Source organism: Canis lupus, chromosome 27, assembly GCF_048164855.1.
Source record: "Canis lupus baileyi chromosome 27, mCanLup2.hap1, whole genome shotgun sequence".
NCBI classification, from domain to species: Eukaryota; Metazoa; Chordata; class Mammalia; order Carnivora; family Canidae; genus Canis; species Canis lupus.
In genome coordinates, this window is record NC_132864.1 from 30,207,173 (window position 1) to 30,234,828 (window position 27,656).

Here is a 27,656-nt window from a genome sequence, read left to right on the forward strand (position 1 = left end):
AACTGAGCTTTCTGAAAAAGATCACCGAGGCCTCTCTTTAGAGTTCTTTCTCGTCTGTGAACATATGACAGTCAGTTTTCATGTTTAAACGAACACAGATATTCAGGCGTTCCTATAACCATCCTGGGGACGCTCGCTTGATTTTTAATAGAACCCCGTTGCATGTTGGGATGCAGGGGGGCGGAAGGCTTGGCGACAGCGCAGTACCTTCTGGGATGCAGACGACAGCCTCGCTGGGAGGTGCGCGAGCGCCGGTCGTGTTGTCATGGTAACGGTTGCTAGGCACCGTGGGAACGAGGCTCCTCCCGAGGAAAAGCGGCCGCCGGGGGCGCTGACTGAGGCTGGGTTGTGTTTTCCGGGGGCGGCCGGGGGCTTTGCCTTTGGTTCATTGGCTCTTAGGGGGATGAAGCAGATCAAAAGCAGAATTTTTTCCTCAGAGAAGCATGGTAACCCTAGAGGCCACTTTTCTGTCGCGAGCCTTAGCGGTGAAGTGACAAATGACAAAAGGCGAAGCAGAGCTATAGAACTCTGGTATATATATATTTTAAAGATTTTATTTATTTATTCATGAGAGAGAGAGAGAGAGAGAGAGAGAGAGAAAGACCTAGGCCGAGAGAAGCAGCTTCCCCAGGGGCGCCTGACGCCCTGAGCTGAAGGCGGACGCTCAACCACTGAGCCACCCAGGCGTCCCTGTGGTATATTTTAAATGTACATTCAGCATGTTTGAGCTTTACTTTCCATATTGTGTTCCTCAAAGGATAATTATGAGGATTATACAAATCTTCACCCCACCTTTGGATGGTGTGTGATGTGGAGACCAAAGGCGAAAGAAATACAGGAAAAAAACCTAAATTTCCGTATAATGTACAGCCCATTGACAAGTACTTGGGACAGACAGGGTGACCTTCCTCCAGGAACTCAGCTGCCTCAACGTTAACATTTTGCTAGAGGCAAAAAGGCAACCTTAGGGACGCCTGGGTGGCTCAGCGGTTGAGCATCTGCCTTTCACTCAGGGCCTGATCCTGGAGACCCCAACAGCTCACATCATTTTGCTGTCCCAACATGCAGCCTGGGTCTTCCTCATCTGGACTCCGAGCTTGGGTGCAAACTTGCTAAGTGCTTTCTCTTCTCTTCCTTTACTTTCATTTAAGGGCTTTTCAAGGAGTATGGTCTTACTGGAACACTTTCACGTCGATTGCTCAGGCTGCAATCTTCTACCTTGTGGCAGCTCTATGGGGAGGAAAAGCCTGCCTCTTGGCTGGAAGTTTGTCCCCTGGCCCGAATGGTAACAAGACCCAGAAACTTGATGTCCTCTCTTCATTTCTGTCCTTATACAAAATTGTCTTGGTCGTGGGGGGGGGGGGGGGGGGAGGCATGGGACAGCCACCTAAGTCACTAGGCCAGCTGCCAATCTTAAGATTCTCCTGTGAGGTTTCCTCATTGGTCTAATGAGGTCCCCTCCACATCTCTGATTAAGCCACTTGTGGCTGTGAGACCTGCACTCGGAGCCAGCCAAAACCAGTACCTGATTGAATTCAACCCAGGACCATTTCCTAGGGAAGTTAGCTGTAAGAACCACCTGCGTTAGAATGTTACTTAGATCATGATGGATTTCTACCTTAAGTGTTTTCCATCAATGTCCCCTTCTAACTACTTAAATGACAAATTTGGTAATTTTCCCTTGTAAAACTTTTGTGCTGTTTTCCTTGGGTTAAAAAGGGAAGGTTCGGGATCCCTGGGTGGCGCAGCGGTTTAGCGCCTGCCTTTGGCCCAGGGCGCGATCCTGGAGACCTGGGATCGAATCCCATGTCGGGCTCCCGGTGCATGGAGCCTGCTTCTCCCTCTGCCTATGTCTCTGCCTCTTTCTCTGTGTGACTATCATAAATAAATAAAAATTAAAAAAAAAAAAAGGGAAGGTTCTTCATGGCAAGGCAAAGCATGGCACGATATCTCAGTTCATACACCAGCACCCATTTGAAGTCTAGAATGACTAGTATTCTAGTATTCCCTCCTACAGGGCAGGGTGGTGATCATAGCGATTTCATTGAAGGACACCTCACGTCACTTTGACACCCGGAACCTCTGATATAGCTTGTGTGGCAAGCCACTCAGAAACCAGGGGGTGATTTTCTTGGCAATTGACCTCTCCAGTTCCCAAGGACTCTCCCTTGGAATGCTTTTTAACCCTGGAAACGCAATGCTTGGGTGGCTCAGCAGTTAAGTGTCTGCCTTCAGCTCAGCCCATGATCCTGGAGTCCCTGGATCGAGTCCCATATTAGAATGAGAACAGAGCTCCATGCCCTTGAAAGCCCCAATATCAGAGTGTAAACAGAACTTGAGAAATTCCACCACCCCTTCTGAAAATCCCCTAGACCAGCCTATAAAAAAACCAGCTGTAACCCACTTCGGGGTCCAAGTCCCTGCTTCGCTGTGTTGGGTATACTTGGACCCAAGCTCAAGCTTGTTAATAAACCCTGGTGCGCTTGCATTGGTGTCGGCTCCGTGGTGGTTTCTTGGATTTGCAATCTTGGGCACAACAGGATCATGGTCTGAGCCAAGGGCAGATGCCTAACTGACTGAGCCATCCAGGTACTCCTTAGTTTATGATTTTAAAGATCTCAAAAACCTGTATTTGTCAGAAGCCCTTTTCATGAAATCTCCTTAAAGATGAAATGTGTTTCTCAAGAGATTAAAACAATGACTGTAAATAAGAAAAGACTCAAAAATGAACATGGTTAAAGATCTGATAAGAGAATTCCTTGTAACATAACTGACAAGGAAATCCACTTATTTCTGTGACACCTAACCCTTCAATAATCAAAAGAATATCAAATGATGGCCTTATATCAAAATGTATTAAAAATTTTAGGAACTGGGATCCCTGGGTGGCGCAGAGGTTTGGCGCCTGCCTTTGGCCCAGGGTGCGATCCTGGAGACCCGGGATCGAATCCCACGTCGGGCTCCTGGTGCATGGAGCCTGCTTCTCCCTCTGCCTGTGTCTCTGCCTCTCTCTCTCTCTCTCTCTCTCTGTGACTATCATAAAAAAAATTTTTTTTTAGGAACTACATATGATCTCTGAAATAGTTATAGCATTTACCTAAACACTATAACCTAAAGTTTATCATTTGTTTAACAGTACTTCTGGAGTAACTGAACATACCAAATAAAAAGGCCTGATTAGTAAAAAAAGACTTCACTTACAATTTAAATCTCGAGGGAGTTTGTTTAAAACCCTCAGAAAGTTGTTATTTTTTTTTTATTTATTTGAGAGAGAGAAAGAATATGAATAGGGGGGAGTGGCAGAGGGAGAAGGAGAGGGACAAGCAGACTCCCTGCTGAGCAGGGCAGGTCCCCATCTGAGCAGCCAGATGGAGGGCAGGATGCCAGGACCTTGAGATCCTGACCTGAGCCAGGGTCAGATGTTAACCAGACTGAGTCACCCAGGCGCCACCCCCTCCGAAAGTTTTAAAGCACATTCCTATACAGTATCACTGATCATTGCAAAACTTAAAACTTAATATTTTATTTAACCAAAGTAGCAATAAGAGATTCCAAAGAGCAAATAAGTAGGCTTATATAGTTGTTAGCAAAACTTAGCTCCTTTAATATTGAGAAGTTTTAACTATCTTAAGTAATCAAAGACTTGATAAAGACCAAACATAGAAACTTTGGTTTCCTAGGCAGACAAAAGAGAAAAAAAACTTTGTATTTTCTTATTAGGAGCAGACCAACAATCCAAGGAAACTTGTCTTTTTACAATTGTATAAGAACTGTAATCTTAAAAAAAAATTGTAATCTTATACCAAAAATACTTTAAAAATCCATTCATTTCAGGCAGCCCTGGTGGCGAGGAGGTTTAGCGCCGCCTGCAGCCGGGGGGTGTGATCCTGGAGTCCCAGGATCAAGTCCTGCATGGAGCCTGCTTCTCCCTCTGTCTGTGTCTGCCTCTCTCTCTCTCTCTCTCTCTGTGTGTGTCTCTATGAATAAATAAATAAAATCTTTTAAAAAAATCCATTCATTTCAAACTTAGTCCCAACTATATATAAAATTCCTTTCCAGTGATTTCCCTTCTTAAACTTTCTACAACTTTTTAAATCAGATTTTTACCTAAACCTTACCCCGCGACCCGCCGCCCGTCAGTCTTAATGACATTTAGCAGAAGAATTTTTTTTTAATTTTTATTTATTTATGTATGATAGTCACAGAGAGAGAGAGAGGCAGAGACACAGGCAGAGGGAGAAGCAGGCCACCCAGGGATCCCCAGAATTCTTTTAGATCTGAAATTTATGAATACATTTTACAATTTTAAAAACATTTTTCCAGGGGCAGCCTGGGTGGCTCAGTGGTTTAGGGCCGCCTTCAGGCCAAGGCGTGATCCTGGTGTCCCCGAACCGAGTCCCACATCGGGCTCCCTGCATGGAGCCTGCTTCTCCCTCTGCCAGTGTCTCTGCCTTTCTCTCTCTCTCTCTCTCTCTCTCTCTCTCTCTCTGTTTCTCATGAATAAATAAAATCTTAAAATAAAAACATTTTTCCACAGTACAATCTTTTAATAAAGATCAAAGCATGTTTACCAACAGACCCAATATCTTTAGTTTCTTTGTAATAAGAAGCCAAAAGTAGATAAACTTTATGTTCAAAAAAAAAAAAAAAAACTTTATGTTCAATAATCAATGTATCATCCATTATCTTATTTATTTGGAAAAGACTTAGTTGTCCACTTGATGTGGTTGGGAGTGATGGGATTCAGAGAGGGCAGCCAAGAAAGAATTCTAAAGATATCTTTGGTGCAAAAAGGTGGTTTTATTAAAGCACAGGGACAGGACCCCTGGGCACAAGGAGCTCTGCCCTAGAATTGTGCAGAGCAACTAATTATATACTACAGAGTTGCTGGAGGTAAAGACAAGGGAAGTTTACAAAAGAACTTTCATATGCTAAAGAAGACCCACAGGATACTAGGGGTTGTTTTTCCTTCTAGCGAAGCATTAACATTAAGACAGTTGGGAGTTTCCTGGAGAAGTTCATACTCTGACTGCCTCAAATATTTGTCAACGGGCTGCAGGTTATAAGGAAATTTTATTTTATCTACATTTCCTTGTCTTTGTTCCCTACATTACAATGAATTCAGTTTATCATCCAAGCAAACTTTAGTTTCAGGTTACCAAAGACTTTGAAAACTATCTTAATCACTCATGACAGGGATGCCGGGTGGCTCAGCGGTTGTGCGTCTGCCTTTTGCTCAGGGTGTGATCCTGGGGTTTGGGATCAAGTCCCACACTGGGGTTCTTGCAAGCAGCCTACTTCTCCCTCTGCCTATGTCTCTGCCTCTCTCTGTGTCTCTTATGAATAAATAAATACAATCTTAAAAGAAAAATTACTCATGAGAAATTTGTGAGACAGACAAAATCAGCCATCATTTTAAGCCATTTTTTTTTCTTTTGGTGACAAATAGCAACAGAAATCATAATGATGTAGTTTTGGAATATAGGTGAGGTTTGATGGGATGAGGTTTGGCGCCGATGATCAAGAAAGAATTCTTGAGGGCAGCCCAGGTGGCTCAGCGGTTTAGCACCTGCTTTCAGCCCAGGGCGTGATCCTGGAGACCTGGGATCGAGTCCTACGTGGGGCTCCTTGCATGGAGCCTGCTTCTCCCTCTGCTTCTCCCTCTGCCTGTGCCTGTGCCTCTCTCTGTGTGTCTCATGAATAAATAAATAAAATTTAAAAAAAAATTCTTGAGATGTCTTTGATGCAAAATGGTGGTTTTATTAAAGCATGGAGATAGGACCCATGTGTAGAAACAGCTGCACTGGAGTTGTGAGCAGGGATTGATTATATACTTTTAAGTTAGGAGGGCACAGAGAAAGGAAGTTTCCAAAAGGATTTTCATATGTGAAAGACATACAGGATCCTAGAGGTCTGGCTATTGTCAGGCTAAGGTTCCTTTTTGCCTCTAGGAAGGCATTAACCTTAACGCAGTTTTGAGTTCCTGGAAGAGTGTCATACTCTGCCTTTCGCAAGAATTTGTTAATTGGCTGCAAATTGTAAGGAAATTTAATTTTACTTGCATTTCTTTTTACCTTTGTTCTCATCATGTCTACTCGTGGAATGTATTCTTCACCATTGTGGTGAAGAGTCCAGTCTCTGCAGGTAGACACACTTGGCTTTAGGAATAAGGCACCTTACCTCACTGTACCACTCTTCCTCAATTATAAAATGGATACACCAACTACATAGAGTAGTTGCCAAAATAAATATTGTTAAATTATTTTTTAAAACAGACAATTGTGATCCAGCCACTTTGAAAGATAGTTCGGCAGTTTTGTTTCAAAACTGAATGTAGTCTTTTTTTTTGTTTTTTGTTTGTTTGTTTGTTTTGTTTTTCAAAACTGAATGTGGTCTTAAGATTCAATCCAATAATGACACTTTGGGCAACTTATGTGAATACTAAATATATATACAAAACCTGCTGTGAATATTTAGAGCAACTTTATTCATAATTGCTAAAAGTTAAAAGGAACCAAGATAATCTTCAATAGGTGAATGGATAAACACACTATGGTGAATGGATAAACACACTATCCATAAAGAAATGAGTTATCAAGCCATGAAAAGAGTGGATAAATCTTAAATGCACATTGCTAAGTGAAAGAAGCCAGTCAGCAAAACCTACATATTTTAAAATTTCAATTTTAATGCATTCTGGAAAAGGAAAACTATAGACAATTAAAAGACCAGTTAGTTAAAAAAAATCGATGGTTGATAGAAGTTCAGTGGTGGGGGGAGAGAGGGTTGACTAGATGAAGCACATGGAGTTTTTTAGGGTGGTGAAACTATGCTGTGTGATACTGTACTGGAGGGGTATGTCACCATGCATTTGTCAAAACCCACAGTATGGTAGAACACAAAGAGTGAATCTTAATGTGTGCAAATTAACACAAAAAGAATTACTTAGGAGGTCAGTGGAATCCCAGGATGGAATGCAGATTGTGATAAAACAATCTTAACAGTTCAATAAATGTATGAAACAGCCTTGCTGAAGAGGATGGGAGGTAAAGATGATGAGAGAAGTAACATGTCAAAAAATCAATTGACCATATGTGCGAGGGTTTACTTTTCGTCTCTTGGTTCTAGCTCATTGGTCTGTATGTATATCCTAGTGCCAAACTGATGAGGGAGCAGAGAGAGCTGAGGACAAAGCCCAAGCGGACCCCCTCAACCCCCTACTAGGATATAGGATTCAGGATTGGTGTGACTCCCTCAGGCACTCCTGGCTGCCCTAAAACTAAGAGAAGGGAAAACAAATAGTTAAATAGAGATCACAGTCCTGCAAGACAAGATTCTCCATCAGTTTGCAAATGTCTTAGTGATTTACAAGGGAAAAGCATTCTTATTAATAAATAACCTAACTTCCAGAAGGAAACTCTTAGCTATCTTAAGTTAATGCTTTACTAGAGGGGAAAAAACAACATCAACTTGACTAAGGCAAAACCTCCAGTATCTTGTAGATCCTTTTTAGCATATAAAAATTCTTTTGAGGGACACTAGGGAGTCTCAGTCTGTTAAGAGTCTGCTTTCGGTTCAAGTCATGATTCTGGGATCCTAGGATTAAGCCCAGTATTGGGCTCCCTGCTCAATGGGGTGCCTGCTTCTCCCTCTCTCTCTGCCTCTCTGCCCATTTGTGCTTTTTCTCTCTCTAGTTAATAAATAAAATATTTTTTAAAAAGGAATAGAATGGATAGTAGAAGAGGGACAGGAGGAGTACCAGTGGCAGCCAGAAAACAGCTGAAGCAATGGGGGTTGTAATTTATTCTACTAACTTCTCTGTTTTATTTTTCTTAAGATTTATTTATTTATTTGAGAAAAAGAGAGAGAGAGAAGGAGAAGCAGAGGGAAAAGGAGAGAGTTTTTTTTTTTTTTTTTTTTTTATTCATGAGAAACACACACACACACAGAGGCAGAGACATAGGCAGAGAAAGAAGCAGACTCCATGCAGGGAGCCTGATGTGGGACTCAATCCTGGAACTCCAGGATCATGCCCTGGGCTGAAGGCATGGGGCTCAACCCCTGAGCCACCCAGGTATCCCAAAGGGAGAGAGTCTTAAGCAGACCCTGAGCTGAGTGCAGAGCCCAACGCAAGGACTCAATCTCACAATCCTGAGATTATGACCTGAGCCAAAACCAAGAGTTGTCCACTTAACCAACTGTACCACCCAGGCCCCCCTTAACTTCCCTGTTTTAAAGTTCCACTCAGAAAGAGAGGCCCGTGGAGCTATTCCTTGAACCTGTGTGGAAAAGCCAATATATATAGTGCAAAGAGTGGACTGTATTGGCTAGAAGACGTGCCTCTTAGATCTCCTACTATGGCAGCATAATTATCTGACTGCCCCAGCTGTGCTATGAAATCCATCACATGTTAGTGCCAAGATGACACTTCCCATGGGGCTGCTCTTAGCCAATGATTGTGCATAGCAAGGATATTGAGGCAGACTTATTCCTTAGAGCCACAGGCTCCTCTATTTGATGACTGTTTCGTGTTCATCTCAGCTATTGATAGTGATACTGTCAGCTAAGAATGCCTGGGGCACTCCCCTGGGCCTGGATGACTTGTGGCAAGGCCCTACAGTCATTTCCCTGACTGAAGCCAATATTGTGCTGGACTGGCCCTTGTGTTTCTTATTATGATTGCAAGACATCAGCAATAACCATCAAGGAACTTAAGAAAAAATATTTATTACTCCCAGATTCTAAAGGGTGCATGACATGCCCAGGGCCACACAGTAAGGTCACAGGTAGAAAGAGAGCATGCACCGGGGGTTTTGCCCTTGTTGGGATCAAGGGTCAGCTGCCTAGAGTTTCAAGGGCTCCCTCTTCATTGGCAAATTCAAAACATAAGAACAGAAATTAGGGCATAGGAAGAGAAAAGCACTCAATGGGCAGTTATGCAGGCTATCCAGGGCTTTCTGAAAGGGGAAACTACAGGAATGGGGGCTGCCTGTCTCCTTATCTGTTTAGCTAGTAACTGTATCACACAGTTGGCAATATATTTATTCGAGATGGTTGTCCTCGAAATGGATGCCTTGGCAATCAAAAGCTTAGTGTCAGGCACTTGCATTACAATTTTTAAAAAGCTAGTTGTCAGGGGTGCCTCGGTGCTCAGTTGAGTGTCTGCCTTCGGCTCAGGGGCTCAGGTCGTGATCCCAGCCAGGATCCTAGGATGGAGCCCCACATGGGAGCTCTATGTTCAGCAGGGGGCCTACTTTTCCCTCTCCCTCTGCCTGCCACTCTGCCTACTTGTGCTCTCTCTCTCTGTCAAATAAATAAATAATTTTTTTTTTTTTTAAAGTTGGTTGTCAGACACTTACCTACAGTGACTGATTTGAGGGCTCACTATCAGTCTTGCTAAAACTTTCTTAGAGCTGTACAGCAGCCTACAACCACCCTTATCTCTTTCCTTCCCTCTCTCCCTGCACCACAGTCTGATGGGTCCTCTGGCCTCCTCTGGGTCCCTCCATCTTTATATGCACAGAATTCTCCCCAATCAATCCTATGCACCCCTAATCTCCTTTTGGCATCTAATCTTGGAAAACCTGGACTAACATGGCCAGTCATAAATTCATAGCTTGATGATGATTCACAAAGCAAGCATACTCATAGAACCAGCACCCAGATAAGGAAACAGAACACGACCAACACACTGAAAAGCCCTCCCAAGTGTACACCCTTTTAGTTCCTATTCCTCACTGAGAATCTCTAATTTCACCTCCCAAATCATATCTTAGTTTTCGAACTTTGTGTCAATTTCATAACATCTTTTGGTAAGAACTAGGAGGAGTCCAAGGTGTTAACCCACTCGCATATACATATGTAAACTGCAGAAATATGAGGTTTCTGGGTCAAGCGAAAGAATTTTTACTTGATACCCACAACCAGATTAACAGCCAGAGTAGCATTGCAGCATTGGTTCCCTGCACCTAGACCCTCAGACAATTCAGTGAGAGCTGATGGAAGTTGTTTTTTTTTTTTTTATTTTTTTTATTTTTTTAAGATTTTACTTCTTTATTCATGAGAGACACACAGAGAGAGAGAGGCAGAGACACAGGCAGAGGGAGAAGCAGGCTCCATGCAGAGAGCCCGACGTGGGACTTGATCCCCCGTCTCCAGGATCAGGCCCTGGGCCGAAGGTGGCACTAAATCGCTGAGCCACCAGCGCTGCCGTGATGGAAGCTTTCTATGTGAGTGGTGGGTTATATGTCATAAATGAGGGATGGAGAACAATGGAGTTTCTCCATTTCTATATGTAGGAGAAAAGCAGCTGCTTCTCTTGAAAGAGAAAAAACTCTGCTTATTGGAGCCTGAATGGAAAGGATCCTAGGTATTTACCCTAATCTGATGGAATGTAAATACATCCCTGTAAGTGCTGGATACACCCCAGTATCTGGCTTTTATGATGTAGAGATGTTTGGGATGTCTGGGCTTTATTTCTTTTGAAATACATGGGGAGATAGCACTCTAGTTTTCCTGGAACTTTGGGAGCTTAAACCAGGGGCCTAGTTGGACCGTATCCATTTGGCCCTCAGGGAGATAAGAGAAGTTTTATTTTGCTTTTGGATAACACCAATTAACTAGGCAAATGGCTACACACTGAAGTCTCATGGCATCTGAAAAATTAAATGTTTTTAGGTAAAGTGAAAGCAAGCATTGCCTACGTTTATATCATCATATACATTTCCACATCTCAGGAGACTAGTTTTTCTTTCTTTCTTCTTTCTTTCTTTCTTTCTTTCTTTCTTTCTTTCTTTCTTTCTTTCTTTCTTTCTTTCTTTCTATTTTTTTTTATTTATTTATGATAGTCACACAGAGAGAGAGAGAGGCAGAGACATAGACAGAGGGAGAAGCAGGGTCCATGCACCGGAAGCCCGATGTGGGATTCAATCCCGGGTCTCCAGGATCGCGCCCTGGGCCAAAGGCAGGCGCCAAACCGCTGCGCCACCCAGGGATCCCACTTTCTTTCTTTCTTGAGAGAGTGTATGGTGGGGGGCAGAGGGGTGCAGGGGGAGAGGGCAAATCTTAAGCAGGCTCCACTCTTAGTGCAGAGCCTGATACAGGGCTCAATCCCATGATCCTGAGATTCTGACCTGAGTCAGAATCAAGAGTCAGATGCTTAAGCAAGTGAGCCACCCATGTGCCCCAAGATTAGGGTTTTCTACAGAAGCACCAAGACATCCATGGAGGTTTTATTTCCTTACACAATGTTATCTTTTTCATCTGGCTTCTTTCATTCAGCATTATGTTTATGAAACTCATCCTTATTGTTGTGTATTTATTCATGCTGTACAGAAAATGCCATACTTAATCCATTTTATTTTTTGGTGAAGATCAGATAGTCCAAAAGTTAACCAACTGTGAAGATAGGGAATAGTGCATACTTCTAACATCAGTCACAAGTTCATGAGTTCCCAAGATCATCCTCAGGTTTGATAATTCACTAGAAGGACTTTCAGAACTCAGTGAAAGCTGTTATACTCAGGTTTATAATTTATTACAGACAAAGGATGCAGATTAAAATCAGCCAAGGGAAGAAACACATAGGGCAGAGTCTAGGCAAGTACCAAATGGGGTGCTTCCAAGCATCCTCTTCATGTAGACTCAAGACACTGTTAGTACATGGATGTGATGGCTTATATATTTTGATTTACTTTTTCTTTTTTTTTTTAATATTTTATTTATCCATTCATAGACACACACACAGAGAGGCAGAGACACAGGCAGATGGAGAAGCAGGCTCCACGCAGGGAGCCCCACGCGGGACTTGATTCTGAGTCTTCAGGATCACACACCAGGCTGCAGGCGGCGCCAACCCACTGCGCCACCAGGGCTGCCCTGATTTACGTTTTCTAATTTTTGTTCTATCTTCACTTTTCTAGGTTTCTCCCCCTCCCCCACCACTCCTTTTTGTTTTCTTTGGATTAAATTCTCCCTGCACTAATTCTGTTTTACCCTCTACTAGTTTCTGTACTTTGTTTCTATTCTTTTAACAATTACCTCCAAATTTTAATTTATACATTTGACTTAGCAGATCCTAAAGTTAATCTTTATTTTAGTCTCCTCAGGAACAGTACAAGATCTTAACATACTTTAACTCCAATCTGAACCCTCTAGACTTATATACAATTGTTGTACTTTTTCTTTAAAAAATATTTTATTTATTTATTTGAGAGAGAGAGATTGAGAGAGAGAGAAGGAGCAGGGGAAGGGGCAGAGGGAGAAGCAGACTTCCCGCTGAGCAGGGAGCCTGACCTGGGACTCCATCCTAGGACTCCAGGATCATGACCTGAGCAAAAGGCAGATGCTTAACTGATTGAGCCACTCAGGCACCTCTGCTGTACTTTATTTTCATCTTCTTTTTATGCCCTTTATATTAGACATTGGTATTGTTTAATGTAGTCAATATTTGTTTATTCTCAAGCTTGACATTTTCTTTACTCTCATTCTTTCTCACATCTTAGACTTTCCTTCTAAAATCATTTCCCTTCTCCTGGAGGTATATTAGTAAGGTTCTGATGCAGGTAAGCTCTTGTTTTTTGGAGTCTTAAAATGTCTTCATTTTACTTAATTTTTGTTTTTGAGTGAGATACACTGGATATAGGCTTCTAGGTGGCAAGTATAGTCTCTTAACACAATAAGATATTAATCTAGTGTGTTCTGGCTTCCTTTGTTACTATTGAGAAATTATCTGACAGTAGAATTATTGTTTCTTTGTAGAAAATGTGTCTTTTTCTAGCTTTTTTTTTTTTTAAGATTTTATTTATTCATGAGAGACAGAGAGAGAGAGGAAGAGACATAGGCAGAGGGAGAAGCAGGCTCCCTGTGAGGAGCCCGATGTGGGACTTCATCCCGGGATCCAGGAATCATCCCAGCACCCTGGGATCATGACCTGAGCTGAAGGCAGATGCTCAGCCACTGAGCCACCAGACATCCCCTTTTTCTAGCTTCTTTTAGGATATTCTCTTTATCGTTTTTAGCTTCAGTATAATGTATGTAAGTTTGGATTTGTTTTTATTTACCTGGCTTGAGATTCACTGGTATTCCTCATTCTGAGGATTTTTATCTTTCTTCAATTCTGGAAAATTCTCAGCCATTATCTTTTCAAATATTGCTTCTTCTTTATTCTCACCATTTTTTTCTCTTGTAGTTTTCATTAGACTTATGTTGTTGTTGTTGTTGTTGTTGTTTTAAGTAGGCTCCATGGTGGGCATGGGCCCCAATGTGGGGCTTGAACTCACTCATTAGACTTATGTTGGATGCTCTTACTCTATCATACATACCTTTTAATTGCTCACATTTTTGGAAACATTTACTTTATTTAACTTGCAAAGAGAATCATAAAATTAATATGGATGGACTGATTGAGATATGATTGAGGTGAACTAACTATAATATTTTATAAATTATCAAAAATTATACTAAGATTTTTGTTTCTAAGGACAGTTGGGGCACCTGGATGGCTCAATCGGTTAAGCATCTGCCTTCGGCTCAGATCATGATCCCAGGGTTCAGGGATCGAACCCCACATGGGGTTCCTTGTTCAGCAAGGAGTCTGCTTCTCCTTCTCCTCTTCCTTTTGCCCCCCTCCACTTGTTCTTTCTCAAATAAATAAGTAAAATCTTTCTTTCTTTTTTTTTTTTTAGATTTTTTTAAGTAAAATCTTTCTAAAAAATAAGGACACTTAAAATCACCGAGTCCTTGTGAAATTGGTTATAATATGGTTCTACAACATCACTTTTTTTTTTTTTTTACCTAGTCTCCCAAAAGATTCCCACACTCTGTAAATTGCATACAATCAGTAGACCCTCCAGAACATAGAATTACTTGGGAACACCTGAAAAACTACCTTCAAAGTCCACAAAAATGATGAGGTGATCATTTTAAGGAAACTTCTCCTTTTTATTTTATTTTTATTTTTTATTTTTATTTTTTTTAACTTCTCCCTTTTAAAAAATATATTTTATTTTTTGGAAAGTTTTAGTTTTACATAAAAAAATGAGTAGATAGGGATGCCTGTATGGTACAGTAGGTTAAGCAACCCACTTTTGGTTTCAGCTCAGGTCATGATTTCAGGGTTTTAAGATCAAACCCTGAGTCAGGCTCTGTGCTCAATGTGGAGTCTACTGGAGATTCTCTCTCCTTCCCTCTCTGTCCCTCCCACTGTGCTCTCTCTCTATCTAAAATAAATAAATAAATCTTTAAAAAAATTGAGTAGAGGGGTGCCTGGGTGGCTCAGTTGGTTAAGCATCTGCCTTTGGCTCAGGTCATGATCCCAGGGTCCTGGGATCTTGCGAGGCCCACTTTGGGTTCCCTGCTCAACAGAGAGTGTGCTTCTCCCTTTCTCTCTGCCCCTCTCTCCAATTCATGCCTTCGTTCTCTCTGAAATAAGTAAATAAAATCTTTTTTAAAATTGAGTAGTATAGATACTTCCCATATACTCCATAGTCAGTTTTTCTTATTACTAATATCTAACATTAGTATGCTGTGTTTATTACAATTAATGAACCAATATCAATACTTTATTGTTAACTATAATCCACATATGATATGGATTTTCTTAGTTTTTAACCTAATATTCTTTTTTTTCCCCTCCTGTTCCAGGATACCATGTTTCATTGGTTGTCATGTCTCCTTAGACTCCTCTTGGCTGTGATAGTTTCTCAGATCTTCCTTATTTTTGATGACCTTAATGGTGTTAAGGATAATGGTCAAGTATTTTGTAGAATATACCTACTTTGAAGTTTGGTGTTTTTTCCATGGTTAAACTGGGGACTGGGGGAGGAAGCACACAGATGGAAAATGCCATTATCATCACATCCTATCAAGGGTATGGACTACCAACATGATCTATCACTGTTCACGTTGACTTTGACCATTCGGCTGAGGCAGTGTTTGTCAGATTTCTCCACTGTAAAGTTGCTCTTCCTCCTGCCCCCTTTCCATACTCTACTTTTTGGAAGGAAGTCACTGTACATAGTCCATACTTCAGGAGTAGGGAGTTATGCTTCCCCTCCATAAGGGCAGAACATCTATACACATTATTTGGAATTCTTCTGCAAAGAATATTTGTCTATTTGTCTTGGTCTGTTCAGACTGCTATAACAAAATACTATCAACTAGGTGGCTTATAAACAACAGAAATTTATTTCTCACAATTCTGGAGGCTAGAAAGTCCATGATCAAGGTGCGAGCAGATTTGGTATCTGGTGAGGACCTGCTTTCTGGTTCATAGACAGTTATCTTCACACTGTTCTCACATGGAGTAAGGGAGCTCCCTGGGTTTTTTTTTGTTGTTGTTGTTTTGTAAGGGGACTAATTCCATTTATGAGGGCTGCTAATCACTTCCCAAAGTCTCCACCTTCAAATACCATCACATTGGGGATTACATTTCAATACTGATTTTTGAGGAGACAAACATTTAGTCAATGGCACCATTTATTTATTCAATCATATCACTATGAACGCAATGATAATGTTTCACTTTGGATTATATTATAATACTTCTTTATTTTTTTACTCAAATTGTTCCAGTTTTGGCATTAGGGGATTCTTTTCACTGGCTTCCATATCCCTTTGGCATAGTCCATCAGTGTGAAAGCATATGCACACTTCTTTACTTTTTCGTACTATAAGATGTTCCAGGCTTTTTGAATAATTCTCGCCCCAGTCCTAGAATCAGCCATTTTTCTAGGGACCCCGTAGTCCCTTTTACTAGAGAATGGTATTATAAACCAAAATCTGGGTGCTAGGTAATCTTATTGCTACTGGGATGTCTTCACTTCTAGGCTTTTGCAGCTGACAATAAAAAATATGTGTGTATACTGTTAACCTTAAAAGTAAAAATGCCAATTATTTTACCAGCAAAGGATGGGTTTATTTGGGAAGAGCTGAGAATTGCAATCCAGGACAAGCAAGCTACAGCAAAACCATGGTGGGTCAGAAGAACAAATGAAATACTTTTTTATAGAGAAAAGGGGGATTTGGAAGGGCTGAACTCATTGGAGTAGACTGGGAGTTCTAAGTATAGTGGTTTCTCATTGGCTGAACTGTGATTGTTTCTTAATGGCTAGGTGGTGTTTGCCAGGGAAGGAGAAAATCTTCCTTTCTTCTGCTGATGTGTATACCTACAAAGTCTTCCTCTTACCGGGTCTGCAGAGAACAAGTGGTAGTCTATGAGAGCTCCCCCTGCTGGCCTCCTGATGCCATTGTAAACAAGGTTTCCATTTATTAATTTTCATAATACTGCTCTGTTGTATACACACTTATCTATAAATATTCTATATATCATTATCCTTGTCTACATTAAGCTACACATGAGGTCATAGAGATGTCTCTAGCTCTAATCCATTATCATTAGATAGATAATGATAGATCATTCTAGCTTCCTCTTGCATATCTGTAAATTCACACTTCAGCTGTGAGAAACCTGCCTTCATAATCTGCAATCTGTTTACTTAATTGTCCAGTTCCAGTACACATGTCTAGTAGTATCAGAATTCATTCATACCTTTATGATATACAGCTTAGAGTACAGTGCTTATGTGTAGATCTTTCTGCCAGTATTCTTACAGATCCCACTCATTTTCAAAGTTTCTTAGGTCAGCATCCTATCTTCCACTACTTCTGTTGCTTTATACACTGGTAATACAGATTGGATTGCTTGTCATGTTCTGCATTCTATCCTGGGATCTCCTGATCTCCTCAATGATTTTTTTTAAATTTGCATGCATTAAGTTCACTTTATGTGCTGTCAAGTTCTATTAGTCTCTACAAATACATAGTATTATATATCCACCATATTACTATCAAACAGAATAGTTTCACCATTCTAAAAAAAACCTTTTCTTTTTTTTTTTAAGATTTTATTTATTGGGGCACCTGGGTAGCTTGGTGGTTGAGCATCTGCCTTTGGCTCAGGGTGTGATCCCGGGGTCCTGGGATTGGGTCCCGCATCAGGCTCACTGCAAGGAGTCTGCTTCTCCCTCTGCCTATGTCTCTGCCTCTGTGTGTGTGTGTGTCTCATGCATAAATAAAATCTTTAAAAAAAAGATTTTATTTATTTATTTGAGAGGGAGAGAGCACAGAGTGAGAGTGAGAGGGAGATGTGGGCAGAGAGCATGAAACGGGGCTTGACCCCAGGACCCTGAGATCATGACCTCAGCTGAAGGCAGACATTTAATGACTGAGTGATGTAGGTGCCCCTAATCCCCTATTTTTGCTCTACCTATTCAACCCCTTTACCCAACCTTCTTCCTTGCAACCTCTGACAACTACTGATCTTACTATCCCTATCGTTTGTCTTTTCCAGAATGTCATATAATTGCAATCATATAGTAAGTAGACTTAGCAGACTCACTTCTTTCTTCACTCATCAATATGCATTTAAGTTTTATTCATGTCTCCTTGTGGCTTGATTTCCCATTTCTTTTTTGTTTGTTTATACCATATTTTCATTATATATACATCATATTTTATATATATCTCAGAATTTGTTTTTCCATTCACTCATTAAATAATATCTTGGTTGCTTGCAGGTTTTGGTAATTATGAATAAAGTTGTTATAAACTTTTATATGCAGATTTTTGTATGGATCTCCAGTTGGGTAAATAGCTAGGAGTATGATCGCAGAATCTGACAGTAAAACTATGTTTTGCTTTGAAAGAAACTGCCAAACTGTCTTCCCAAGTGACTGTCCTATATTGCATTCCCACCAACAATGAATGGCAGTTCCTGTTCACCTGCATACTCACCAGCATTTGGTGGTGTCAGTGTTTTGAATTTTGACCATTCTTTTATTTATTCATTTATTTATATTGTATTTATTTTATTGAGAGAGAGCTTGCACATGTGGTCAGGAGAGGGGTAGATTGAGAGGGAAGGAGAGAATCCCAGTGCAGGCCTCAACTTTAGGACCCTGAGATCATGATCTTGCCAAAACCAAGAGTTGGATGCTTAACCAACGAGCCAGCCAGGCACCCTTTTTAAAATTTTTTTAAATTTTATTTGTTTATTTATTTCTTAAAATAGGCTCCAAGCCCAGGGTTGATCCAGTGCATGGCTTAAATTTACAACCCTGAGATCAAGACCTGAGCTGAGATCAAGAGCTGGACACCCAACGAACTAAGTCACCCAGGTGCCCTGATTTTGACTATTCTAACAAGTTTGTAGTGGTATCATGATTGTTTTAATTTCCTAATGACATATGATGTGGAGTATCTTTTCATATGCTTATTTGTCATTTATATATCATCTTTGATGAGGTGTCTATTCAGGTCTTTTGCCCATTTTTTAATTGGGTTGCTTGTTTTCTTATTGCTGAGTTTTAAGAATTCTTTGCATATTTTGGATAACAGGGTTGTGTGTGTGTTTTTTAAGTTATTTATTTACTTATTTATTTATTTATTTAGAGAGAGAGAGTGCACAACCAGGCAGAGTGGCAAGGAAGATGGAGAGGGAGAAGCAGGCTCTGAGCAGGGAGCCTGATGCAGGGCTTGATCCCAGGACCCTGGGATTATGACCTGAACTGAAGGCAGATGCTCAATCGACTGAGCCACTCAGGTGCCCCAGGATAACAGCTTTTATCTTGTGTTTTGCAAATATTTTCTCCCAGTCGGTGGCTTGTCTTATCATTCTCTTGATTGTGTCCTCAGCAGAGCAATTTTTAATTTTAATGAAGCTCAGATTATCAATTATTTCTTTCACAGACCATGACTTTGACATTGTGTGGAAAAGTCATAACTTCTTCTAGAAGCTTTAAGTTTTATAGCCTTGTATCTTATGTTTAGTTCTCAATTTTTCATGATAAGTATAAGGTATATGTCTAAATAAATTTTTTTTTGCATATGGACATTTTATTGTTCCAGGATATTTGTTGGAATAAGTATCCTTTCTCCATTGTCAATTTCTTTGCTCCCTTATCAAGATATCAATGGACAGTTTTTGTATGGGTCTATTTCTAGAGTCTCTATTCTGTTCCATCTGTCAACCTGTGGATTTTTTCACCAGTTCTACACCATCTTGATTACTGTAGCTTCATGTAAATCTTGAAATTAGGTAGTGTCAGTCCTCCAACTTTGTTCTTTTTCAGTATTTTGTTGATTACTCTAAGTCTTTTGCCTCTCCATATAAACTTTAGAATCAATTTATCAACACCCACAAAATAGCTTACTGGGATTTTGACTGGGGTCATTGGAATATCTAGATCATGTTATCACCATGACATCTTAACAACATTGAGCCTTCCAGTCTATGGACACAAAATATCCCTCTGTTTATTTAGATTTTTCTTGATTTCTTTTATCAGAATTTTAGAGTTTTCTGCATATAGATCCTATTTTTCTTTAGGTAGGCTCCACACTCAATATGGGGCTTGACCTCATGACCCCGAGGGCAAGAATTGCATGTTCCACTGACTGAGCTAGTTGGGTGCCCTGATCCCATACATATTTTGTTTATGCTCACATTGTTTTAGCTCTCTGCCTTTTGGAATTCTTTGAGGCCTAGGTTTGAAGTACATTCATAAAGAGCTACCATTTCCTTCTGCCACATACTGAGATGGCTTTACAAGCCTGTTTCTTACAAGAAATGGGACTGTAATACCGTACTCATAGGTTTCTCATTAGGATCAAACAAGGATGCTTGTGAAATGCTTAGAACAGTGGCTGGCATATGGTTTAAGCTCATTCCATTTTAGCTCTTATTAATGACTATCAAAATCCAGGAAAGAATGCTACAGGGAAAAGCTAAATGTCCACTTAGCAAGTTTCTAATTTCTAAAGGTCAGGATTCCAGCTTAGTAAGAGAAAAGAGTCTTGCACATGACACAAGACTATGAGACTATCTTAATCCATGCCATGCTGGCATACAGCAGACAACGTGAATAATCCTGTCTGAAAGTCTTTCCTTCTTTCCCCTGAACCTCCCTCTATCTTCAAGGGTTTGTTGTCCTGACCAGGACCCCTGGAGGGAACACTGGATTCCTGCTGGCAGATCCCAAGAGAACTTCTCAGACAGATCCTTGGAACTGTCTTGAATCTGTAGGGTCCTCTGTGGAGCAGAGCAACTGTAGAGGGCTGACCACATGAACAGAAAGGTTATTAAAGCATTTGGCTAAAAGCTGGGGTTGGGTGAAATGTTAACCAAACAGTGCTTTGATAGGCTCAACGTATTGCAGGACTGCATTAGAGGGGTCAACTTCAGATCTGGATAGCAAAGTGGACCCAGAGTCCTATTCCCTTGGAAACTACAAAGATAGGTGTGTAATATTGAATCCAGAAACTTCTTTTTTTAAAAGATTTTTAAAACAATGTATTCATGAGGGACGCCTGGGTGGCTCAGCAGTTGGGCGCCTGCCTTCAGTCTAAGGTATGATACTGGAGCCCTGGCAATTAGCCATAATATGACTGCAGTAAAAATCTCATTAGAGATTTTAGGTGTTTCAGAGATTAGAGGTGTTTTAAGATGATAACATTTTCACAGGTTGATCTGGAAGGGAGCTCAGTTAGAATGATCTTCTCCAACCCTCTTATCTCACACAGGAGAAACTATTTCAAACTCAGAGAGGTTAGGTGACCTGGACAAGGTACACAGCACCACCAGGCTTAACTCTTGGGCATTGATTTTCCTGTGAGGTTAGGCAGATGAGGAATCCTTTGTTCCCTTTTCTACTTACAGAGATTTTTTTTAATTTTAATTTTTTTTTTAAGATTACTTTCCTAGTCCTAACAAGTAGCCCTGCTACCCAGGGGCTCCTGTCTTTAATGATTAAATCCCGTTCTTTGTTTTGTTTTGTCTCCCAGGCCTCCCGCTTTCTGGTTGGTTGAGAAACTGGCCTGTCTGGTCCGGGTCCAGCCCCACCCACCCCCAACTCCGGGCGGGCTGGCTGAGAACAGCTGACACCAGCAGTAGCTCACGTGACTAGTAGGGCTCTCAGTTCCGCTCCCTGTCCCAGACCGGGGTGGGTACTTGCAGGGACTCCTTCTGTGGGGGGCACCAGGTAGGCACCCCAGCCCTGCCCGTCCACTGCTGGGACGGTGAGGGGGATACCACACAGGCGCAATTGGACAGACTTGGGCAGATCAGATGTCAGGTCTTCTGTGCTTGCCCAGGGCTCTTCAGGCGGCGGGGACAGAATGTAGCTGCCCTCAAGGGGTCTCACAGCATTCCTACTTGCCCTCCCCCTCCCCCAGCTCCCTACCTCCAGGAAGATTGCTCAGCCCTTCCTTCCTCTGTTCTTTGGCCTTCCTTTCACCTCAGCTACAGATCTTTTTCCCCTTTCTCTCTGCTGATTTAGCAGCATCCTGCTGGGGGTGTGGAGGGATTAATCAGTGACAGGAAGCTGCCTCTTTCAGAGCAGTGACTTCGCTGTGGTTAGGAAAGCCTCTGCAAGACCAGCCCTAGAAGTCTGTCGTGCTTCACCCCTCTGCTCCTGCCATGGGGCACCTTGGGGTCCTCCTCTTCCTGCTTGGGGGCCTGGGAACTCTCGCTGATATCTGCGGTGAGTAACCAAATCTACTCTGTGCCTCTTTCCTCCTGGGTCCTTGGGGGGAGGGGGGCTGTTTTGTCCGAACCTCTCATGAGGTAGCTGGAGAAACTGAGGCTCGGATGTGTGGGAGGATCCGATTTAACTGCCCCTTTGGGCTTCCACAGCAGTTGGGACTTAGCTGGACTTCAATGTTTGACACACTGTATTGAGATTAATTACAGTTGACCCTCGAACAACATGCGTTAGGTCTGCTGACCCTCCATGCAGCCAAAAATCTATCTATAACTTTCAACTCCCCCAAAACTTTTTTTTTTTTAAGATTTTATTTATTTATTCACGAGAGACACTGAGAGACAGGCAGAGACATAGGCAGAGGGAGAAGCAGGCTCCTCACAGGGAACCAGATGCAGGACCAGATCCCAGGACTGGGATCACCCTGTAGATGCTCAACCGCTGAACCACCCAGCTGTCCCTCAACTCCCCCAAACTTAGCTACTAATAGCCTACCATTGACTGAAAGCCTTACTAATAAGATCAACAGTCAATTAACACATATTTTGTAAATGTATTATATACTGTATTCTTAGGATAAAGTCAGTTGGAAAAAAGAAAATGTTAAGAAAATCACAAGGGGGATCCCTGGGTGGCTCAGTAGTTTGGCGCCTGCCTTTGGCCCAGGGCGCGATCCTGGAGTCCTGGATCGAATCCCGTGTCGGGCTCCCGGTGTGGAGCCTGCTTCTCCCTCCTCCTGTGTCTCTGCCTCTCTCTCTATCATAAATAAATAAATAAATAAATAAATAAATAAATCTGAAAAAAAAAAAAAGAAAATCACAAGGGAAAGAAAATAGATTTGGGGCACCTGGGTGACTCAGCTAAGCGTCTGCCTTCGGCTCAGGTCGGGATCCCGAGGTCCTGGGATCAAGCCCTGTGACCCTCTCTCAAATAAATAAATGAAATCTTATTTTTTAAAAAAGAAAATACATTAAAAAATTTTAGAGAGTTTATTTATTTGAGAGTGAGAGAGTACAAGTGAGGTGAGGGGCAGAGGGAGAAGCAGACTTAGTGAGCAGGAAGCTCGATGCAGGGCTCAATGCGGTGCTCCATCCAGGGACTCCATCCCTGGATTTACTCATTAATACACGTTGACTGAGGCTTCTCGTGCCGGTATAGCATTGGGGCTTGGGGAAAGAACAAGGCAGGTGCCATCCCTGTCCTAGTAGACTGTTCTAGTAAAAGGAACAGACAGAAGAAGTCAAGAGGCAAATCGGTACTGTTTGGGGACTATGGTGAGTGCCAAAGGAAGTGAACCAGGCACGGAGGTTGAGAGCTGGGGGCCACTGATTTAGGCAGAGAATATGAGGAAGGATTTCCAAGGGCCAGGTGTGATAGGGGGATTGAGACCCAGAGGAGGCAAAGAAGCTGGCAAGAAAAGGAGTGGGGTACCTGAGAGAACATAAGTGGCAGGTCATGGCAAGGAATTTGTATTGTATTGTACACAGAGGAGCCTAGCTGCTTCGGCTCTGTGTCCCAGGGCCCCCCTCAGGGGCCTCTTGGGACCTCTTGGGACCGTCTGGGAGTCTGAACACAGACCTGGTGCTCTTTGTGCACTGGAGATAGGCAGAAAGCAGAAAGCAGGCAGGGAAGCCTCTGTGCTCTGGGGCTACCCACCTCTCTTCCCTCCTTGTGTTCTGCCCGCAGCCTTACACTGTATAATATGTTTTCACCCCCTGGATCTCTTGTGATCTTTGGAGAAACCAAGAGGCAGGTTCAGGTGACAGATGAGTCAGTAAAGGGTTGGAGGAGCCAGGCGACCTGCTAAGGCACTCCGGCTTTCCAGGACTTTGCTGGACTCAGTTCTCATAACTCCAGGCCACAGTCTTCCCTGGGCATCGGGAGCCCCACCCACTGTTCCATACATGCAACCAGACCCCTCAGCTCTTGGCTCTTAGTTCCTGTACAGACAGTCCCTAGGAGAGACCTGAAACCCAGTCCTCACCCTCACTGGATCCGAACCATTCAGTAGTTGGCCCACAGACCCAACAGAGAAGCCATGGACCAGGTTTGGGGGTGCAGCTGCCTACTCCTGAGCCAGTTAGCTGCCCAGAACCTCATTCTCTCTTCTGCAAAATGGGCTAAGAATGTTTCCCTGCCTTCCGCCTTGGTGTGGTGCAGAGGATCCCACAGCACCTGCTTTACCAGCTCAAAGCTCTATGAGGTTGTGAAATTGACAAAGATGCTGCACTAATGCTGCCCAGGGTGGGCTCCTGTGCTTTGGAATGTCAGGCCTGTGAGCTGGCAGAGCTGCATGGCCCTGTGAGCAAGAGGCCCCATGGAGAGAGCTCGCCCTGGGCCATTTTTATGACTGGAGGCTGAATTGTGGTTATTGGCCTCTCTTTATAGCTCTGGCTCCTCTTCTTATCACTTCTAATCCCAAGGCTGACTCACCTGCTGGAGGTCAGAGCCAGGAGCCCGGGTGAGGCTCCCCTACCAGTTTGAAGAAAAGGAAAAGGGAAAGAGAGGGACAAGGGGACATATGACCAGAGAGACAGGCTGAAAGAGGTAGAGACTGAGACGGGGCAGTCCGGGTGGCTTAGCGGTTTAGCGCCGCCTTCAGTCCAGGGCCTGATCCTGGAGACCTGGGTTCCCTGCATGGAGCCTGCTTCTCCCTCTGCCTGCGTCTCTCTCTCTCTCTCTCTCTGTGTCTCTCATGAATAAATAAATAAAATCTTAAACAAAACAAAACAAAACAAAACAAAAAGAGACTGAGACAGATCCAGACAGAGAGGGGGGAAATACCTACAGGAATGGGAGGCAGCCCCAGAAAGACACTGAGAAAGAGAAAGGAAAGAAAAGCAACCCTTGTGCCCAACCCCCACCTCTTCTAGGCCCTCCATAGGTAGTAAGAGATACCTGTGACTTTTGGGAAAACAGACATGAGATGGTGGGACTCTTGGGGTGCCTGGCTGGCTCAGTCCATAGAGCATGTGACTCTAGATATCAGGGTCATGAGTTTGAACCCCACTCTGGGTGCAGAGATTACTTTAAAAAAATGATGGTGGGGTCCAAACCAAGAGAGATGGGCCTGTATGAGAGAAACCCCAGTCCTTGTGCAGGTGAAGAGCTCTGGTGGTAGTTCCTTTTCTCAGTCCCCCTCTCAGGAGGGGCAGCTTACCCAGCATCCTGGGACTCAGCACAGTGGAAGCAGCTGGAGCCCTGCAAATAACTGGGAGGCAGTAAATGGGGAAAAGTCCAAAGTACCTCCAAGGCCACCCACTGAGCTCAGGTTCCTCCCCTAAAGGAAGAAGGCAGGGTCAGCTGGAGCTGGGAAATGCCTCTGAGGCTTCTACTTCCCCAGTATTTCAGCATTCTGATGACACAGTTTCAGGCAAATCTCAAAGCACACAGAGAAATGGTTGCAGATGATGATGGCTTTCTAACAGATTCACCCCTCAATCTCAGGCCCTCTTCACCTAACAAGATGTGGCAGGAAAAGCATTATTTTGAGATCTGCACAGAGGAATCTTTTTTTTTTTTTTTTTGCACAGAGGAATCTCATCAGGCAGCCCCAGTTAGCCATGGGCAGCCTACATGGTTTATTTGGCCTTGTTTGTTTGTTTTAAGATTTATTTACTTGTTTTAGGGGGGAGGGGCAGAAGGAGAGGGAGAGAGAACCTTCAAGCAGACTCCCTGACCTGGGGCTTGATCCCATGATCCTGAGATCATGACCTGAGCTGAAATCAAGGGTTGGCCATTTAACTGACTGAGCCACCTGGGAACCCCAGCCTGAAGTGTTTTATTTATTTATTTATTTATTTATTTATTTATTTATTTATTTATTAAAGATTTTATTTATTCATGAGAGACGCAGAGAGAGAGGCAGAGACGTAGGCAGAGGGAGAAGCAGGCTCCCTGCGGGGAGCCTGATGCAGGACATCCCAGGACCCTGGGATCAGGACCTGAGCCAAAGGCAGATGGCTTAACCACTGAGCCATCCAGGTGCCCCACCTGAAGTGTTTTAAAACTGGGTGTGAGGGGATCCCTGGGTGGCTCAGTAGTTTGGCACCTGCCTTTGGCCCAGGGCGCGATCCTGGAGTCCCGGGATCGAGTCCCATGTCGGGCTCCCAGCATGGAGCCCACTTCTCCCTCCTCCTGTGTCTCTGCCTCTCTCTCAATCTCTGTGTCTATCATGAATCAATCAATAAATAAATCTTTAAAAAAATAAAAAAATAAAACTGGGTGTGTAACATGTTCTGCATGTGGGTTATGGTTTTTGTAAATGGATTTGGCAGAGCACCAAAGAACAGAGGCTTTGCAGGCAGGTTCATCCTTGGCTCTGCAGCCTGTATAAGACACAACATGACTTTGTACGGCTGTTTCCTCTTTGTGCAAAGCAATGGTGACAGTTCCTATGCCACAGGGCTAGCATGAGAATCAGGTGAGGTCAGGTGCAGTGCCTGGGGCACATAACGCAGCTGGGCCTCCACTCTCTTGTTACCCATGGTGGCAGAGTGGTTGCCTGGTACCAGCTTCCTCTGCCTTCAGCCCCCCACCTCTTCCTGGCTCACTCCAACTGCTGTTTTGGGATATCTGCTTCCCCTCTTTACCACCTTTCATTACTGCCATATTTTCCCATATAAGTAGGTTGTGTGCTTGATGGGGATGGAGTAGAAATGTTTATTCCCTGGAGAAGGCTCTGGTAAGGTAAAAGCAGTTCCTTGCTGGTGGCCTGGCCCTGCAACCTCACTTGGCCTATTCTCTTTCCTAAGAAATACCGGAGGTGAATAGCAAGCTGGTGGAGACACTGGGCCAGCGCCTCTTGCCCTGGATAGACTGGCTCTCCCTGGAGCACCTGAACCCCAGTATCTACATTGGCCTACGCCTCTCCAGCCTGCAGGCTGGAGCCAGGGAGGCCTTCTATCTGCACATCCTCAAGCTCAAGTACCAGCAGAGCTTCCTGAGGTATCCCTGTTCACTTTCTTCTCCTTTCCACCTCCTAAGAGACAGGAGACATATGTTCTGATTTGGGTTGCTACTGCTTTGTTGGGAGACTTTGGGCAAATTTTGTCTCCTTTGACACTTTCTCCATCTGTAGAATGGGGTTGGCTTGACTAGATTGGAGGCAGACATCACTAATCCATGACTATAATCCCTCTCATAGTGAGCCCAGAAGCAGCATTTAGCAGCATCTAACTCTGTGCTCCCTTTCCAGGGGGCATTAAGGGGAGGCCTGTTCTGAGGTTCAGTGTAGGAGTTTGAGTGAAAGGTGAAGGATCATGAGCATCTGCTGCTTGGATTCCTTCTCAAGAAGTGGACACAGGGCAGGGAGAGGGAAGAAAGGGAAGACTGTGTAGGCAAAGTGTGATCAATATGGCGGGGCAAACACAGGTCACTTGGATGTGAGAGCCCTTGGGGCTTGTCTTTTTTATCTTTACAAAATATGTATGGCATGTACCTTAGAATGTGCATAGCTGACTGTCTACTTTTGGTAGTTCTAGCAAAGTTTCTCATTGTTAGGATTCTTTTCACTTTATGATGTTGAGGGTGGTGGTGGTGCCCCAAACCAGGCTTACCAGGGTGGCATTTTCTTACAGAAATATTGTTAACTGGCTTTAGTCCTAGGCTTGCTGTCAACGATGACAACAGGGACGACCAGGCCAAGCCCTCCATGGGCCAGCTGGCCCTCTACCTGCTGGCTCTCAGGGCTAACTGTGAGTTCGTTGGAGGCCACAAGGGTGACAGACTGGTCTCCCAGCTGAAGCGGTTCCTGGAAGATGAGAAGAGGGCCATTGGTGAGAGGACATAGTCTGCCAAATGTGTGGGGGCCTCACTGAGTAGCATTTTCTGGGGAAGCATCTAAGTCAGAACTTCAGGTTTTCTTCCAGGCCTCTTTCCCAACCTCCATTCTGCTTGTCTCACTATCCACCTAGAGGCTTGGCCCTGCTGCAGTAGCCATCCTTGATCAAGCCTTTCCTGTATCCCACATGCACTCTGTTGGCAAGTTCTACTGCTCAGCTATCAGGACTGAACTGACTTTCTACTTCTGGGACAACTCCATGGCCTCCGTACTTCTTACTCCTCAGGCTCTCTCTGCTAACTGTCCTGCCTCCTGATTCGACCCAGCACATGACA

General features: G+C 43.2%; 1 protein-coding gene across 4 annotated transcripts in view; it reads left to right on the top strand.

Moving 5' to 3' along the window:
* The first annotated feature begins 179 nt into the window (after positions 1-179).
* TCN2 (transcobalamin 2) overlaps positions 180-27,656 on the top strand; it is a 37,588-nt gene continuing 10,111 nt past the window's right edge. Inside the window, exons 1-6 of one of the 4 annotated variants that reach the window (XM_072803235.1) lie at positions 180-240; positions 18,071-18,176; positions 20,842-20,999; positions 21,394-21,539; positions 26,294-26,486; positions 27,141-27,316. In XM_072803235.1, coding sequence (XP_072659336.1) covers positions 21,476-21,539; positions 26,294-26,486; positions 27,141-27,316 — 433 coding nt within the window. In that variant the 5' untranslated portion in view covers positions 180-240; positions 18,071-18,176; positions 20,842-20,999; positions 21,394-21,475. Of the gene's footprint in view, positions 241-18,070; positions 18,177-20,841; positions 21,039-21,338; positions 21,540-26,293; positions 26,487-27,140; positions 27,317-27,656 lie in introns of those variants that run through there. The other 3 variants (XM_072803234.1, XM_072803236.1, XM_072803238.1) reach the window with 3 other exon arrangements.